Here is a 17080-nt window from a genome sequence, read left to right as displayed (position 1 = left end):
TACATGTTGTTGTCCTGAGTGTTTTCTTTTGTCCTAAGAACAACACCTGTGCACCAGACCAGTCACCCCATATGATAACTCCATACACCAAATTTGGATGGATGAATACATAGGAATAGGAAATCAGCTGACGTTCATTACCTATGTCTTTTAAATTATGCAACAGGAATGAGACTCTGGAGGGTTTGGTACACACGGCTTCATGTGTGTACTCCAAGTCAATTTTGAGTTCAAGTGAATTTGAAACCCTTTGACAAAGTCATACTCACTAACTTTTTCAATCAGTGAACAATTTTTCTCTGATCCTTGAATCTAGATTATCAGGTAATATGTAGAAGGAGTGGTTAATAAAGTGTGATGTTTATTTTCTTTTGAACTTAACAGAGATTTTCTTGTCTCATGTAAGGTAAAGTTGGCTGAAGATCTTTACCCCAGAATACAGAGCCATACTCTTAACTTTATGGAAATTATCTTGAACTGCGGATGCGCAAATCAAAATTCAATTGAGACAGATTTCGTTTTATTAACACAAAAACATTATTTTTAGTGTAAGTATAATAGGAACTCAGAATAAGAATGCCATGATCTTTTAAGCAGCATCTTTTTTAGTTTGTCTATGGGTTTATAGCATTTTATCTTCTTAGCCAGTTGCACCGAAAGGAATTTTTATAATACTGTTTCCTTTAATGTATGGCTATTAATGTCTACATATGGTACCCCCCCCCCCCCCTCCTGCAAACTGTTGTATGGGTGCCCTTGCTGCCCAGTGAGGTGTACCATTCCCTCCATAACATTTTCGCAAACAGAATTATACAGAGTACTCAATTAAAAATAAAAACCCCTATTTTCAGTAACTCCTTTGAGAGCTCAATGTTTTTCTAGTGCATAATTCTTCATGGAAGTCAGGTATTTATTCTTTAAGTCTTAACAACTGATGGGATAGTGACTCCTGAGAAGTGACATGTATCACTGGCAGAAATGTGCTGGACTCAGTTGTTAAACTGCCCACATTGGTCAACCAAATTGAAGTTTTTGTGATTCATGATAACATAGAGCAATATGTGGCAGAAATACCAATGTAAGAAACTGGATAGCTTACCCTTTAAGACATTTTAATATCAATTGTATTCAGTGAAATCTCATCCATGTACCATATTCCCCTACATTTTGCAAGGTAAGATAGGCCATAAGTGAGACTTCAACCCAATTAGATGGGGACTTACAGAAAAGTTTACATTGCAAATACATTTGTATCAATTAGGACAATATTTGATACTGATGTCAGTAGCAACTCATTTCCACACATCTGGAATTATCTTGCAAACAGTTTGTTTGCGGACGCATGTTTACTGCAGTCACCTGTGTCCTAAGGATACCTCCGGCACCCCAAGTCACCACCCGTGTCATTTGGGCCTTAAGTCAGCTCTGGAAAGTCTGTCTATCTCTCTCTCTCTCTCTCTCCATCCATCCATCCATCAATCTCTTCCTGTTTCTCTCTCTGATCTACTTTTAACTTTAAACTCATTTGTCTCCTGTTTCTATTGCTTGTCTTACACCAGGAGTAGAACACAAAAATCTTAAAACAGATACAACTTACCAGCTGGTAATATTTTAGTGGTGTATACGTCTCCTGCTTTTCTTTAGGTGGGGTGAAGCTTCTGAAAAAAAAAAAAAAAAAAACAAATAAGTTTGTTAATGATACTGTCAATCTCAATAGCTTCTATTAAACAATTTACTTAGGTCCTGAAAGATTGTAATGAGCATTTTTCACTAAATTCTGGAGTTTAAATGGTCATAGCACATGTAAACAAAGATAAAGTACTGTCATCCTTTCCTGATATTTCTGTAACATTTTTAGTAAGCCAACTGATGGCCTAACTTTACATTTTGATGATAGATCTCAACCTAAAAAGAATAGGAAATACATATCCTAGGGCAGCCCAGTTAAAAAATAATGGGTTCTGCTAGTGACTGACAACTGTGACCACTATTTTTATGTTACTTTTCTGTCCTGACAGACAGGCAAAGCTATTAATTTTACCCATCACAACATCATCATGTTACTCAAAGGATTAGACCCAGATAACAGAGTCTTCTTCATTTTCTTGTGCCCTTGTCCCACAATTGTGCATGGTCAATATGGTGATTAATGGATTTGGACTGTCAATTTAAGAGGTGACTGGATGCTGTTCCTGTCTCCACCCCATTGCCCTTCCCCTCCCACCTCCAAGATGAATTGTTTGTACACCAACAACTGCTTGTGTGTAGTGTCATTCGTGGGAAAGTTTTCTAAATGTTTGCGAGTCATAAAACTGAGGTAGGACTTGCATACCAGTCCGATATTCACTTAATCGGGTGTGCGAAAACACATTAAAAAAAAAATCCAGGGCGGCCAGCATACCAAGCGTCATCGTTAATCTGCCAGGCAGCTTTGATGTGGGGCCAGCATCTCTCCAGCTCAGAAGTGGCGCATTAACATGCATGGCTATCTGGGTTGTGTGATAGACATGGACAACAGAATTCCGACACCAAACTTTCAAACAATATGACTGTTGCAATAAAATGAAATGGTAAACAGGAATTTTTGTGCCTGCAGTGCTTTGAATTGGTATGAGGGAGTTATTAACTTTAAACATATGTTGTTGTTGTGGTCTTCAGTCCTGAGACTGGTTTGATGCAGCTCTCCATGCTACCCTATCCTGTGCAAGCTTCTTCATCTCCCAGTACTTACTGCAACCCAAATCCTTCTGAATCTGCTTAGTGTATTCATCTCTTGGTCTCCCTCTACGATTTTTACCCTCCACACTGCCCTCCAATGCTAAATTTGTGATCCCTTGATGCCTCAGAACATGTCCTACTAACCGGTCCCTTCTTTTTGTCAAGTTGTGCCACATACTCCTCTTCTCCCCAATTCTATTCAATACTGCATCATTAGTTATGTGATCTACCCACCTAATCTTCAGCATTCTTCTGTAGCACCACATTACGAAAGCTACTATTCTCTTCTTGTCCAAACTATTTATTGTTCACGATTCACTTCCATCCATGGCTACACTCCATACAACTACTTTCAGAAACGACTTCCTGACACTTAAATCTATACTCGATGTTAACAAATTTCTCTTCTTCAGAAACGCTTTCCTTGCCATTGCCAGTCTACATTTTATATCTTCTCTACTTCAACCATCATCAGTTATTTTGCTCCCCAAATAACAAAACTCCTTTACTACTTTAAGTGCCTCATTTCCTAATCTAATTCCCTCAGCATATGGTATTACAGAAACAGAAAGATTGTGTATAGGCTGAGACAAGCTACACAGGACACCCAACTATAGTATGAATGCAAAAACCTTTCTGCCTGATCTTATTTCTGACAAACTATATACTGGCTCTGATGTCACTCCACATAAATTACTGTTCAAGAATGAAGCAAACTCAAGAAATCAGAGCACATTTCTTATATGTAAGAAATGTGTGGTGTCAGAAACACTATAAAAAGAAAATGCTTAGTGACAAAATATTCAGCATATAAAAGCTTGTAAAACATGCAGTTTGAAAAATGAAGGAGCAAGTTGGAGATGCACACAAAATATGAAATAGTATCACTCTCTATGAGTTGGTTCAGGAGCTCTACTGTCAATCAATTCTATTCCTGAAACAGAGAAAGCCGTTCCTACTGTTGTAACAGAGCTGTGAGGAAGTCTGGAAGAGTCATTGGTGACAATTGAAGGGCTGCAGTTCATCCCTCAAATGACCCATGCATACTCTCTATTATCCACAAACAGGCACATCACTGGCTACTGCACACAAAACATTCATCCAGCAGAGTGGCTCAACATTCACAAGTATCGTGATGTGTGAAGAGGAAGTCTCGATGAACTGCACACCTGGAAGCTCACATGTGGATGCAAAACTCGTCTCTACTGTGTTCCTCTAGGCAATAGTAGTATTCCTCCTGTCACTGATGACAACTAAGAAATGAAGTGCTATACACTCATCCAACATAATATCTCCTCATTGCCACAGAAGTGATTTACTTGCATATCCTCTTGTGCTTGATGCGTTTGAGAAATGAGAAATATTCTGCAAACTGAAGCAGGACTAGTCTGGGACTATCACATTCCTCTAGTTATTCATGGTCCCATCCGGAGTCTGCTGCATCCACAATGAAACTCTGAACTGTCATGAACAGAAGACACTACCAAAAATCTGGCCTAGAGCAATTGTTCTCAGACCTTAACATAAAGTTTGTCAGGAAACTTTGAGCTCTGAAAACAACATTGCTTCACTGTAGCATACGAACAGTCTGAAGCAACAGCACCATGGCCACTAGCAGGTTGAAGAGAGTCTGAAGGCAAAGTCCAAAAACTGCAATGGTTTGTCATAAATAGAGCCATCTGACAGTCCATAAAGAATGTATTCAAACTAAAGTGAGGTGATCTGTAATTCTTTATGGAATGGCTACATGAAGAGTCATAGTCCAAGTGATAAGCCATGTGTGGCAAGATTGTCTATGTTGAGTACAGTGGGCATTGGGGCCATATATCTTGTCATCTTCATATACATGTAAGGCCTCCCTCCTACCTCTCCCTGAAAAATGTCCAGTTGTTCATCATGGAAGCATGCAACAGTGTTAATTTATTGTGATAAGCCATGTGTGGCAAGATTGTCTATGTTGAGTACAGTGGGCATTGGGGCCATATATCTTGTCATCTTCATATACATATAAGGCCTCCCTCCTACCTCTCCCTGAAAAATGTCCAGTTGTTCATCATGGAAGCATGCAACAGTGTTAATTTATTGTCATCTGGTTGCATCATCACACGTGACATGTCATGTCAACATAGAATGTGCCTGTGTCTGTACAAACTAATGTAAATGAGTCCTCTATGTGGCAGAAAAGTGGGAACCTGATGGTAATTGTTGTGATGCCCCTGAAGTCTATCCGAACCCAGGTGCCCACATGACTGATGAAGGATGTGAGGTCTGTGAGCTGCAGTGCAAGCACTGGAATGCTGGAGTTGTACCTCCTGAACGAGGTGGTGCCAGTAGTGCTAGTGGCAGCATGAAAAAACAGTTCACTGTATTGGCCCTGGATACCACCATCCCTAGCATTCACAGATTAAATGAGGTCACTGTTCATGGCCTCTAACATGCAGGGCTTATCCTCGCACCTGTAAGATGGTTTGTCCCTGTTTGGGCACATACTCAGAAAACATGGATATCCTTCAGACATTCATGCAAGACATGCACATGGAAGAGACAGCAGCATTTGCCATGTAGCAACTTCACTGATCTTTCTCAATAAATCAGTGTGATCACAACCTGCAACTATATTTTTAAATATTTTCATTGAGCACACTACTTCACATTTCTCTGACAGTGGAATGATTAAATATCTCTAGGCATGAGTAAACACCTCCAGTGGGAGCTATTTTTGTTTCACAGTATTTGAATATATTTCATGTGAACTGTGGGTTGCAGTCAGAGATGATCATTTGAGCAGGCCTTCTAGGGCTAAAAATGTATGGAAATAGGAAAGCAAGTAAACTATCCAAAACAATATTGATTTGAAAAATTGATCCACAAAATTTAATGTTTTCCTATGGCTGTAGGGAAGATGGCTGCAGTGAGAGAAGTGTGTGGTGCTGAATGGCTTTCTGTATGCTATGAGCTGAAGCATACTAATTTTTCAGTGTTTAATGTTAGACCTGACCACAATGGAAGATTTGTACCAGAAGTGTGAATTGTTGAAAAAAATACAACAAAGATGGTTCTTTTGTTAGGTGAAACAAGAACATTATCTATGGTTATGATATCTTATACAAGTCGTGGCAAGATATCAATGAAGAGTTAAAAAATCATCTTCAGTTAATAGATTTGCCAAAATTTAAATAAATTATTGTAAAAAAATCATGGGACTAATGAAATGCAAGCAATGTTAGTTATCAGTTATCATGTCAAATAACCTGTTTCTTTGTTTCACTTTCACACTAATGATTCATATTGAGCATTTACATAAAATAAGGGAAAGGCAAACACTCACCAATAGCAGACTGGTGCATGGAGCACAGAAAACAGTAGGTACACACTAGCTTATGAGCTAGCTGTTGTTCCAATAAAAGTACACACCAACACCAAAACATTAACTCCTGCAGCCATGGCAAGACTGGTTACTGATTATCAATTATTGTAAGCAGTTGTCTGAGAGCTGACAGATATAGGAAGGGAACAGGGAAGGATGCACAAGATAAGGAAGGGTTAGTGGTATGGAGCAGGACATGTCTTTGAGCAGATGACTCAGTAGCTACACAATGCAATAAAAGGATGTCAGAGGTTAGAACACATAAGAGAAAGGGGGGAGGGGAAGGAGAGGAAGATGAAGATGAAGAGGGAGATCAGGGAGAGGAGTGAGAAACAGAAAGGAGTGGTAAAAGGGGGAGAAATGGAAAGAGAGAGGAGTAGAGAAAGGGGAGGGAAAGAGAGAGTGGTGAGAGAAAGGGGGAGAGAGAGAGAATGGGGGGGGGGGAAGAGTAGTGGGAGAAGGCAGTATATACTTTGGAGGGGGAAGGAGTGGTGTGGACAGAATACGGATGGGAAAAGGTAAGTAGAGGCAGTGGGAAACATGTTAGTGGGGGGGTATTTTTTGGCACAAATAGAATAACTTTTTCTACAAGACACTGTACTCACACAGGGAAAATTCCAGTTTTTTTGGTTGGACTTACGGTCCCTCCCAGCTGTGTCACTGTGTACTTTCGCATCTTCATTGGGTTTTCCTGTAATGTTTAAAAACATTCATGCTGAACCAGTAAACTGACATACACAGTTGCAAGGAAAATAAAAACATAAAACTAGAACAAAACTGAAGCAAAGTGGAAAACATAACAAACAAACAGCTGAAATACATGCATGAAAGGTCTATAAGCTATATCTCTGTTAAAGAATTCATCTAAGGAATAAAAAGTAAATACATTCCTGTTATGTTTTTAAGTAACGCACTGTTACTGCGTAGGCCATTGATGCAATTGGTAATGAATTAAGTATTTTAATTCAGGAACACTGTACAGCTTTCTGTGCATGAGTTAGATTTTTGAGATCACAATGGGGGGTCAGCTGTCCTTCTTGTATTGTGAACATGTTACATTTCATTGGTTTTGTACAGCACAAGATTGCCAACCATGAAGCCCTTAGTGAAGGGAAGGAAGATTAGGGTTTAATATCCTATCGACTATGACATGACTAGAGAAAGACTCATAATGGAGCAAATATATTGGGAGCTGGAGATTCTGAGGGGTACCCTGCACGTAATTTCAGACAATCTTCCTCTGCAGAAAGATAACTTTCATCGATGTGGATTAATTGCCCCAGCAGATAATTCTATAGCACACAACACAGTGAAACTGCCCAAAGTAAGAAGACTGTGACAGCGATGTCTCCAATCCGAATGGCAAAAGTACCTGAGGACATTTTTATGATGTGGAGGACATGATGTTCCCAGTTAACACAACTATTTCTGTGGAGCCCTAAGAATTTGGTGCAGAGTACCCGTTGTATTTACTGATTTGCATGTACAAAACGTATCTCCAATGGCATTGTGTGATCAGAGCTGAACTGGATGTAATTACTTTTTCGCAGGTTGATTGACAGTGAATTTACCTTCAACCAGGTTAGCAGCTCTGAAGTAATTTATTGACATCAGCCTTTATACTGGTGGACTTGTCTGTTGTTTATCACATTTTTGGGACTTTCGAAGTTTTCTGTTTTCATGCATATTTTGTAAATATGTAATCAATAATAGAATGACTTAAAATGAACATACATAGTACATGGACTTCGTTTTAATAAAGAATAATAGCTAACGCATCCAGTAATGACAACTAATAACCAAAGCAACATTAACTTACACACGGATCGAAAGGAGGAATAACTATACGGTAGATGCGACTAAAGACACAATCGCCGTACAGCTCAGTTCAACAATGAACCGAACGCTACGTTATTAACACGATGTCCACCGAAAGTAAAGCGCCGGTGAAGGTCGTGGCACCTCTTTCCATTTCGGTGCCTGATGCGTAAGCCTTCAGCGCAACGCACGCAGAAGTGGCGTGGCGCGGACACCTGGCAGCGACGAGGCACAGACGTGGCGTGGGCGAGACGTAAGCAATGAACACTGAAGTGGCGCTAGCAGACACACGCACAACGGCCGCGTTACCATTCTCGAACCACAAAATGCTTTATTGCGGCAAACAAGAAGCTGAATGCAAAAGCGCTTGAGTAACGGAAGGGCAACTTCACAGGGGGCCACTTCACAGTGCTGGTCAGTGGTTCGCTAACTGTGCTTCCGTTGATTTGTGGCGCTGCTACATCTACCTGAGAGTACTCTGCAGTTCACAATTAAGTGTCTGGCACCAGAGGATTCATCGAACCACCATACGCTACATCTCTACCGTTCCACTCACGAACAGCCCACGGGAAAAACGAAAACTTAAATCTTCCTGTGCGATCTCTGATTTCCCTTATTTTATTATGATGATCATTTCTCCCAACTTAGGTGTACGCAAATAAAATATTTTCTCACTCCGAGGAGAAAGCTGATGACCGGGATTTCATGAAAGGCCCTGCCGCTACGTAAAACGCCTCTGTTTTAATGACTGCCACTCCAGTTAGTATTATCACATGCGTGGCATTTTCTCCCCTATTCGCGACAATACAAAACGAGCTGCCCTTCTTTGAAGTTTTTCCATGTCCTCCGTCAGTTATATCAGTTGCGAGTCCCACACTTGCATTGCAGCGCTCCAGAAGAGGGCGGACAAGCGTAGTATAGGCAGTCTCTGTAGGAGACGTGTTGCATCTTCTAAGTGTTCTGCCAATAAATCGCATTCTTTGGTTTGCTTTCCCCACAAAATTATCTATGTGATGGTTACAGTTTAAATAATTCGTAATTGTAATCCTTAAGTATTTAGTTGAGTTTACAGCCTTTAGGTTTGCGCAGTTTATCATGAAACAGAAATTTAGCGGATTCTCTTTAGTGCTCATTTGAATGACTTCACACTTTTCGTGATTTAGAGTCAGCTGCTACTTTTTTCCCCATGCAGATATCTTGTCTAAATCATTTTGCAATTCGTTTTGACAATCTGATGACGTTACATGACGCCAAATGACAGGATCATCTACGAACAGTCCAAGAGAAATGCTCAGATTGTCTCCTAAATCTTTTAAGTAGATCGGGAAGAGCAGATGGCCTATAGCACTCCCTTGGTGAACGCCAGATAAAGTGTTTTACTCAATGACTTTCCGTCTATTGCTACGAACTGTGATCTTTCTGACAGGAAAGCTAAGTGGCGCTCCAAACGCGCCTTAGTGGCACAGCAAACGAAAGTTAGTGAGGCCGAAAGCTCTGCTCACCGTGCGTAAAATCTGTCGCGTGGACATGGAAGCTGATTTCATTCTGGCTATGCTTCTGATTCGCAGGAATCACCGAACTAGAAGAAGATTCTGGGTTCGTCCACTGGTTGTAGAAAGATGCAATCGTGGACCCTTTCATACATTTTTTGATGATGCACAACATGACAATGACAATTTTTTTCTTATTTTATAATGCCGAAAAACTCGTTACAAGAAATTTTATTGGAATCAGCAACATGATTCGAAGAAAAGACGCTGCTATGAGAAAGGTCATTCCACCAGAAAAAAAGAGACTAATTCTGAAAGCTTTTTAAATAAAACAAAAGTTATTAACATTCTTCATCTTTTTGCTCCATGTCGGCCGTGGTGGCCGAGCGGTTCTAGGCGCTTCAATCCGGAACCACGCGGCTGCTACGGTCGCAGGTTCGTTCGAATCCTGCCTCGGGCATGGATATGTGTGATGTCCTTAAGTTAGTTAGGTTTACGTAGTTCTAAGTCTAGGGGACTGATGACCTCAGATGTTAGGTCCCATAGTGCTTAGAGCCATTTGAACCATATTCTCCATGTCTACATACACTCCTGGAAATGGAAAAAAGAACACATTGACACCGGTGTGTCAGACCCACCATACTTGCTCCGGACACTGCGAGAGGGCTGTACAAGCAATGATCACACGCACGGCACAGCGGACACACCAGGAACCGCGGTGTTGGCCGTCGAATGGCGCTAGCTGCGCAGCATTTGTGCACCGCCGCCGTCAGTGTCAGCCAGTTTGCCGTGGCATACGGAGCTCCATCGCAGTCTTTAACACTGGTAGCATGCCGTGACAGCGTGGACGTGAACCGTATGTGCAGTTGACGGACTTCGAGCGAGGGCGTATAGTGGGCATGCGGGAGGCCGGGTGGACGTACCGCCGAATTGCTCAACACGTGGGGCGTGAGGTCTCCACAGTACATCGATGTTGTCGCCAGTGGTCGGCGGAAGGTGCACGTGCCCGTCGACCTGGGACCGGACCGCAGCGACGCACGGATGCACGCCAAGACCATAGGATCCTACGCAGTGCCGTAGGGGACCGCACCGCCACTTCCCAGCAAATTAGGGACACTGTTGCTCCTGGGGTATCGGCGAGGACCATTCGCAACCGTCTCCATGAAGCTGGGCTACGGTCCCGCACACCGTTAGGCCGTCTTCCGCTCACGCCCCAACATCGTGCAGCCCGCCTCCAGTGGTGTCGCGACAGGCGTGAATGGAGGGACTAATGGAGACGTGTCGTCTTCAGCGATGAGAGTCGCTTCTGCCTTGGTGCCAATGATGGTCGTATGCGTGTTTGGCGCCGTGCAGGTGAGCGCCACAATCAGGACTGCATACGACCGAGGCACACAGGGCCAACACGCGGCATCATGGTGTGGGGAACGATCACCTACACTGGCCGTACACCACTGGTGATCGTCGAGGGGACACTGAATAGTGCACGGTACATCCAAACCGTCATCGAACCCATCGTTCTACCATTCCTAGACCGGCAAGGGAACTTGCTGTTCCAACAGGACAATGCACGTCCGCATGTATCCCGTGCCACCCAACGTGCTCTAGAAGGTGTAAGTCAACTACCCTGGCCAGCAAGATCTCCGGATCTGTCGCCCATTGAGCATGTTTGGGACTGGATGAAGCGTCGTCTCACGCGGTCTGCACGTCCAGCACGAACGCTGGTCCAACTGAGGCGCCAGGTGGAAATGGCATGGCAAGCCGTTCCACAGGACTACATCCAGCATCTCTACGATCGTCTCCATGGAAGAATAGCAGCCTGCATTGCTGCGAAAGGTGGATATACACTGTACTAGTGCCGACATTGTGCATGCTCTGTTGCCTGTGTCTATGTGCCTGTGGTTCTGTCAGTGTGATCATGTGATGTATCTGACCCCAGGAATGTGTCAATAAAGTTTCCCCTTCCTGGGACAATGAATTCACGGTGTTCTTATTTCAATTTCCAGGAGTGTATTTGCAGCCCTCTGTCGATAGAGGGCTCCCAATTTTAGCGTGTAACATGGCGGTATATAACGTAACTATGTCGGTGCGTGAGAAACAGCATGCTGTAATCGAGTTCCGAATTCGAAGAGTTCGTACACACATGGAGCACCCTCTCCTTTAGCCTGACAATACCTGACCATACTCGAGCGCTGCGAAATCTGCAAAATTCCGATGTCATGGGTTCACTGTCATCGGTCGTCTTCCATACAGTCCCGACTGGGTCCCATCCGATTTTCATATGTTACCAAAATTTAAAGAACAGCTTCTAGGAATTCACTTTGGTAGTGATGAAGCGATGCAAGCAACGGTGACATTGTGGCGCCGTCAACAGTGTCAGACATTCTGCAGTGATGGTATGAACACACTGGTCTCTCATTTGAAGAAATATGTTCGTCTACGGGTGACTACATTGAGAAATAAATACGTAGACACGAGGAATAAAGATATAGAATGTCAGTATATTCTGTTTTATTTAAAAAGCTTTAAGAGTTTCAGTATAAAAGATTCGGAGGCATTGGTTTGCAGTACGTCCTCGCAGTTAAAAAAAAAACTGATTTTGGAGGCGGTACGGTGAAAGGCGCAATGTTTTCTATTAGCCCAGCTCGACACTCTCCCCCCCTCCCCCCCCCCCCCCCACACCAAGACTAAATCCTGGATTGAACTCTGATTACAGTCACTGCTAATGCCGAGGACAATGGATTCCTTTTCTGCAAGACGAACCCAGAGGATTTCAGAGGTCTTGCGCTCTAGACCATGGATTGCTCAGAGCCACATTCAAAATAATTGTGTGTGTCTGGTTACAAACTTCATATGATGACCCTACCACGATAAAGGAAAGAATATCCTGCAACCGTTGGTTTGTCAAAGCATTGTAAAAGCGCCGAGAAGTACCGGGAAAAGAAATCTGCCACTAGATAACATTTCAGTTTCTGCTAATTTGCGCGATAAACTTCTGCCAATAAAAAGTGCCAAGATGGCAGCCTTGCTTGATGTGTGGCAGTACATCCCAGATAAAAAAACGCAACTTCTGTCTACTAGACTGTACATCTTTAGTGTAACTACAACAAGAACAGTGTCAAATTTTTCCGAATTTTTTTCTGCTACCTCTGCAGACTTGTATTACATTTGACACTGTGTGGTTTACCTGTCTTGTTACACTTTCTCAAAATACGCTTTCTATTTACGATTATGATCGTATAATTGAGGATAGTTTTCTATTATTCTACAAAACTTTATGTTAAGCTTTAAATCATCTGTCATTTTGCCGGTTCAGAATACTGGAAACGGCAACGTGCTACTTGAACGAGTCCGCAACGGGGCACTTCGTGGCAACAAATGGATGTGGCGCAGACCACGAACCGACGCGTCTCCGCCACATCTCCATGGGTATTGCTTCATTTATTAGCGTTGAGGTGGCATGAAACAGTGTCACGTCCCCGCCAGACGACTGCGCCACGCCACGGCTGTGTGAGTTGGATCTCCCTGACTTCTGCGTATATCCGGCCTTGGCCAACAATCATTGTTTTTAAAGAGAGTTGGCAATTGCCTCCCCTATCACAGCTGGAGGAGTTAAAAGAAACACATGTTTCATTACGGTGAGGTAGGTGCTAATGTGCTCTTAACTCATAAATCCTAGGTTATTATGACCAAGTAATGTCAAAACAAAAAGGGCTGACAAGGTTTACTTACGCAGATCGCATGACCGCAGTGATGCTGTACCGAAGTGAAGCACAGTATTACATAGCATTCGTGTTACAATATGTGTGATGTACCGCTAGTTAATAATATTTACATCAGTTGGTGCTGCTAGGAAATTCATCAGTGGAAGAGAAGGAATTCAACGAATAAATCCGTTACGCTCCCCTGTGACTGTGTTTCTGTAACAGCTAAGTTTCATCTGGCAAACGTTATCAATTGTCAGGAAGCTAAGAGCCTCTCCTGTCCCTCATATTCCTCCAAAACACACACCTCGTCGATAAACTGTTTCCTCCTCCAAATCTGTCTATGTAAACAGGTGCCTTAAATAAACTCTTTCTGCTCTAATAAATCCGCTCGAACGTGACGCTCTCACGAACACAGGTGTTGAATTCTTACTGCTTAAAGTGCAGTACATGCACCTGGAGAAGACTTAATGTTTCCTGTGTGGTCAACTGTCGTAAGTTTTCCGTCAGTTGTAATAAATCATTAAGAATTATTGCTTTGTTGCATAAACATGTGTACGATAAGGAAAATTCGTGTAACTCAAGCAACTCGCATGTCATGTTGTTATCTAGCTTGCTTTTAAAAAAATCGAATGTTCTTTTAACAGCCAGCAGTAGAAGACTTCCTCGTTTACAGCGTCAGCTGAAAAAGCTACAATACCAGAAACAACCTGCTAAACTCATGAAACTTTACTTACACCAAAGCGTCACCTTCATTTAAAACTGAACGTGTGTGTTCCAGACTGGGAGCGCAAAATATGCAATGATGTCAAAAAAGTCATGGGATACTTCCTGATGGGCTATCGTGTCCTTGCCTGGTGTAGCGCAGCAACTCGACATGGCATGGACTCAACAAGTCGTTGGACGTCCCCTGCGGAAATACTGACAATGAGTCATGCTGCCTCTATAGCCGCCCATAATTACGAAAGTGTTGGGAATGCAGGATTTTGTGTGCGAATTGACTTCTATCATGCCCCATAAATGATCGACGGTATTCATGCCGGACGATCTGGGTGACCAAATCATTCGCTTGAATTGTCCAGAGTGTTCTTCAAACCAATCACGGACAATTCTGGCCCGGTGACAAGGCGCATTGTCATGCATAAAACTTCCATCGTGGTTTCGGAATATAAAATCCATGAATGGCTGCAAATGGTCTCCAAGTAACCGAACATAATCATTTCCAGTAGCTTGTACAGTGCGTTGTTGACAACGTCGGTCCATGGCTTCGTGGAGTCTGCACCACACGCAAATCGTACCACGAGCTCTTAACAACTGAAATCGGGACTCATCTGACCAGGCTACGGTTTTCCAGTCGTCTAGGGTCCAATCGATATGGTAACGAGCCCAGGAGAGGCACTCCAGATGTCGTTCTTTTAGCAAAGGCACTCGTATCGGTCGTCTGCTGCCATAGTCCATTAACGCCAAATTTTGCCGCACTGTCCCGATGGATATATTCGCCGTATGTCCCACATTGATTTCTACGTTATTTCACACAAGGTTGCTTGTCTGCTAGCACTGACAACACTAGGCAAACGCAGCTGCTCTCGGTAGTTAAGTGAAGGCAGTCTTCCACTGCGTCGTCTGTGGTGAGGGGTAATGCCTGAAGTTCGGTGTTCTCGGCACACTTTTGACACTGTGGATCTCGGAATATTGAGTTCCCTAACGATTTCCGAAATGGAATGTCCCATGCGTCTAGCTCCAAGTAACATTCCGCGTTCAGTGTCCGTTAATTCCTGTAGTGCGGCCATCATCACGTGGGAAACCGTTTCACACGAATCAACTGAGTCCAAATGACAGCTCCGCCCTGCCCTTTTGTATCTTGTGTTCGCGATACTACCGCCATCTAGAGATGTGCATATCGTTACCCCACGACTTTTGTGACCTCAGTGTAAAACGCTGCACAAAACTACATAAATATAAACCCCATCCACAGGCCCTGGTGGGCCCGTTGTTAACGACTTAACAACAGAGAAGGTCAACGTCCTGACCGACCGCCATGTCACTCTCCCCCAATGGCGTCATTTGATGCTGTGCGGAGGAGCGGGGCCTCAGCACACCGCCTTCCCGGCCGTTGTGTTTTCGTGACCCGGAGCCACTACTGCTCGATGAAGTAGTTCCATTAACTGACACCAAGAAGCTGGTTGAAACCCATTCCAATATTACCAGCGAGAAAAAAATCGCTACCACTACCGGGAATCGAACCCGGGTTATCCCCATGACAGTCAGCCGCGCAAACCCCACATTTTTTTGTCTCTTTCATAGCGATTTTTCGTCGGCAGTTCTGTGAAGTTATCGCATGAAACCTCTCAGACTCCACCTATGAATAAGTAACTCAGCTTTCTAATTACTATTTCAAAGAGTGGCCAGTTCCCTGACTAAACACAATGTACCAGCTACACTTAGTTTGATGGTAGACATATTGTTACATGCTGTTCGTGAAGTTATCCTTATTAATTTCTTTCCGTTTTGCATACCCTACCAGCTGTTCAGATGAAACTGTTATTCCGTTCAAAGTATCCGACACCCCTCAGCTCCCAGTCTTTTGCTTTACCCTATGAAGATAGGGACAATAAACAATGAACTTTTAAGAAGTTTATGGCTGGTTGCGTTGTTCCCAATACGCTTATAAGAAACTGTTTGTACTGCAATGACCAGTTTCGGACCGGGTTTTTGTTTTTTTGTTTTTTTTTGTTTTTTTTTTTTTTTTTAAGCTATCAGTCTTCTGACAGATACGAACACTACTCGTGTGCCAAACTTTTCGTCTCAGAGCAGCTCCTGCAACCAACGTACTAGATTATTTGCTGGACGTATTCCAATCTCTGTCTTCCTCTACAGTTTTTACCCTCTACAGCTCCCCCTGGTATCATGAAAGTTGTTTCCTGATGTCTTAACAAATGTCCTATCACGCTATCCTTTCTCGTCAGTGTTTTCCATAAACTGCTTTCGTCTCCGACTCCAGAACCTCCTCATTCCTTACCTTGTCAGTCCACCTAATTTTCAACATTCGTCTGTGGCACCACATCTCAGACGTTTCGATTCTCGTCTGTTCCGATTTTCCCACAGTTCATGTTTCACTACCATACAATGCTGTTCTTCAAATCTACAATCTCTGAAATTTCTTCCTCAAATTAAGACCTATGTCTGATACCATAACTTCATCTACTTATGACCATCAATTGATGTTAAGTTTCTCGCTGCTCTCATTTCTGCTGCTTCTTATTACTTCCGTCTTTCTTCAATTTACTCTCAGTGTATATTCTTAACTGTTCATTCCATTCCGCAGAACATGTAATTTTTCTTCACTTTCAATGAGGATACAAATGTCATCAGCGAATCTTATCATTAATATCCTTTCACCTTGAATTTTAGTGCTACTGCTGAACCTTCGATGTAAAGATTGAACAGTAGGGGCGAAAGATTACACCACGTCCTTCACCGTTTCTAATCTGAGCGCTTCGTTTTTGGTCTTCCTCTTTCATCCTTCACTCTCGGCTCTTGTACGTGCTGTATATTACCCGTCTCTCATTATAGATGACCATATTTTCCTCAGAAGTTCGAACATCTTGCACCATCTGACATTGTCGACAAAGCCACGATTTTTCTTTAGTCTTGCTTCCATTATCAACTGCAACGTCAGAATTACACTCCTGGAAATTGAAATAAGAACACCGTGAATTCATTGTCCCAGGAAGGGGAAACTTTATTGACACATTCCTGGGGTCAGATACATCACATGATCACACTGACAGAACCACAGGCACATAGACACAGGCAACAGAGCATGCACAATGTCGGCACTAGTACAGTGTATATCCACCTTTCGCAGCAATGCAGGCTGCTATTCTCCCATGGAGACGATCGTAGAGATGCTGGATGTAGTCCTGTGGAACGGCTTGCCATGCCATTTCCACCTGGCGCCTCAGTTGGACCAGCGTTCGTGCTGG

At 43.0% G+C, this 17080-nt stretch overlaps 1 protein-coding gene across 2 annotated transcripts in view; it reads right to left on the bottom strand.

Moving 5' to 3' along the window:
* Window positions 1-17080, bottom strand: part of LOC124804832 (multidrug resistance protein homolog 49-like) — a 144674-nt gene that overhangs the window by 76274 nt on the left and 51320 nt on the right. The window contains exons 2-3 of one of the 2 annotated variants that reach the window (XM_047265178.1): window positions 6691-6776; window positions 1598-1658 (exon numbers count right to left, since the gene is read on the bottom strand). In XM_047265178.1, the coding sequence (XP_047121134.1) occupies window positions 1598-1658; window positions 6691-6767 (138 nt within the window). In that variant the 5' untranslated portion in view covers window positions 6768-6776. The remainder of the gene's footprint in view (window positions 1-1597; window positions 1659-6690; window positions 6777-17080) is intronic. The other variant, XM_047265179.1, reaches the window with a different exon arrangement.

This window comes from Schistocerca piceifrons, chromosome 7 (genome assembly GCF_021461385.2).
Source record: "Schistocerca piceifrons isolate TAMUIC-IGC-003096 chromosome 7, iqSchPice1.1, whole genome shotgun sequence".
In the NCBI taxonomy this organism is placed as follows: Eukaryota; Metazoa; Arthropoda; class Insecta; order Orthoptera; family Acrididae; genus Schistocerca; species Schistocerca piceifrons.
This window is presented reverse-complemented; position numbering and strand designations above follow the sequence as displayed.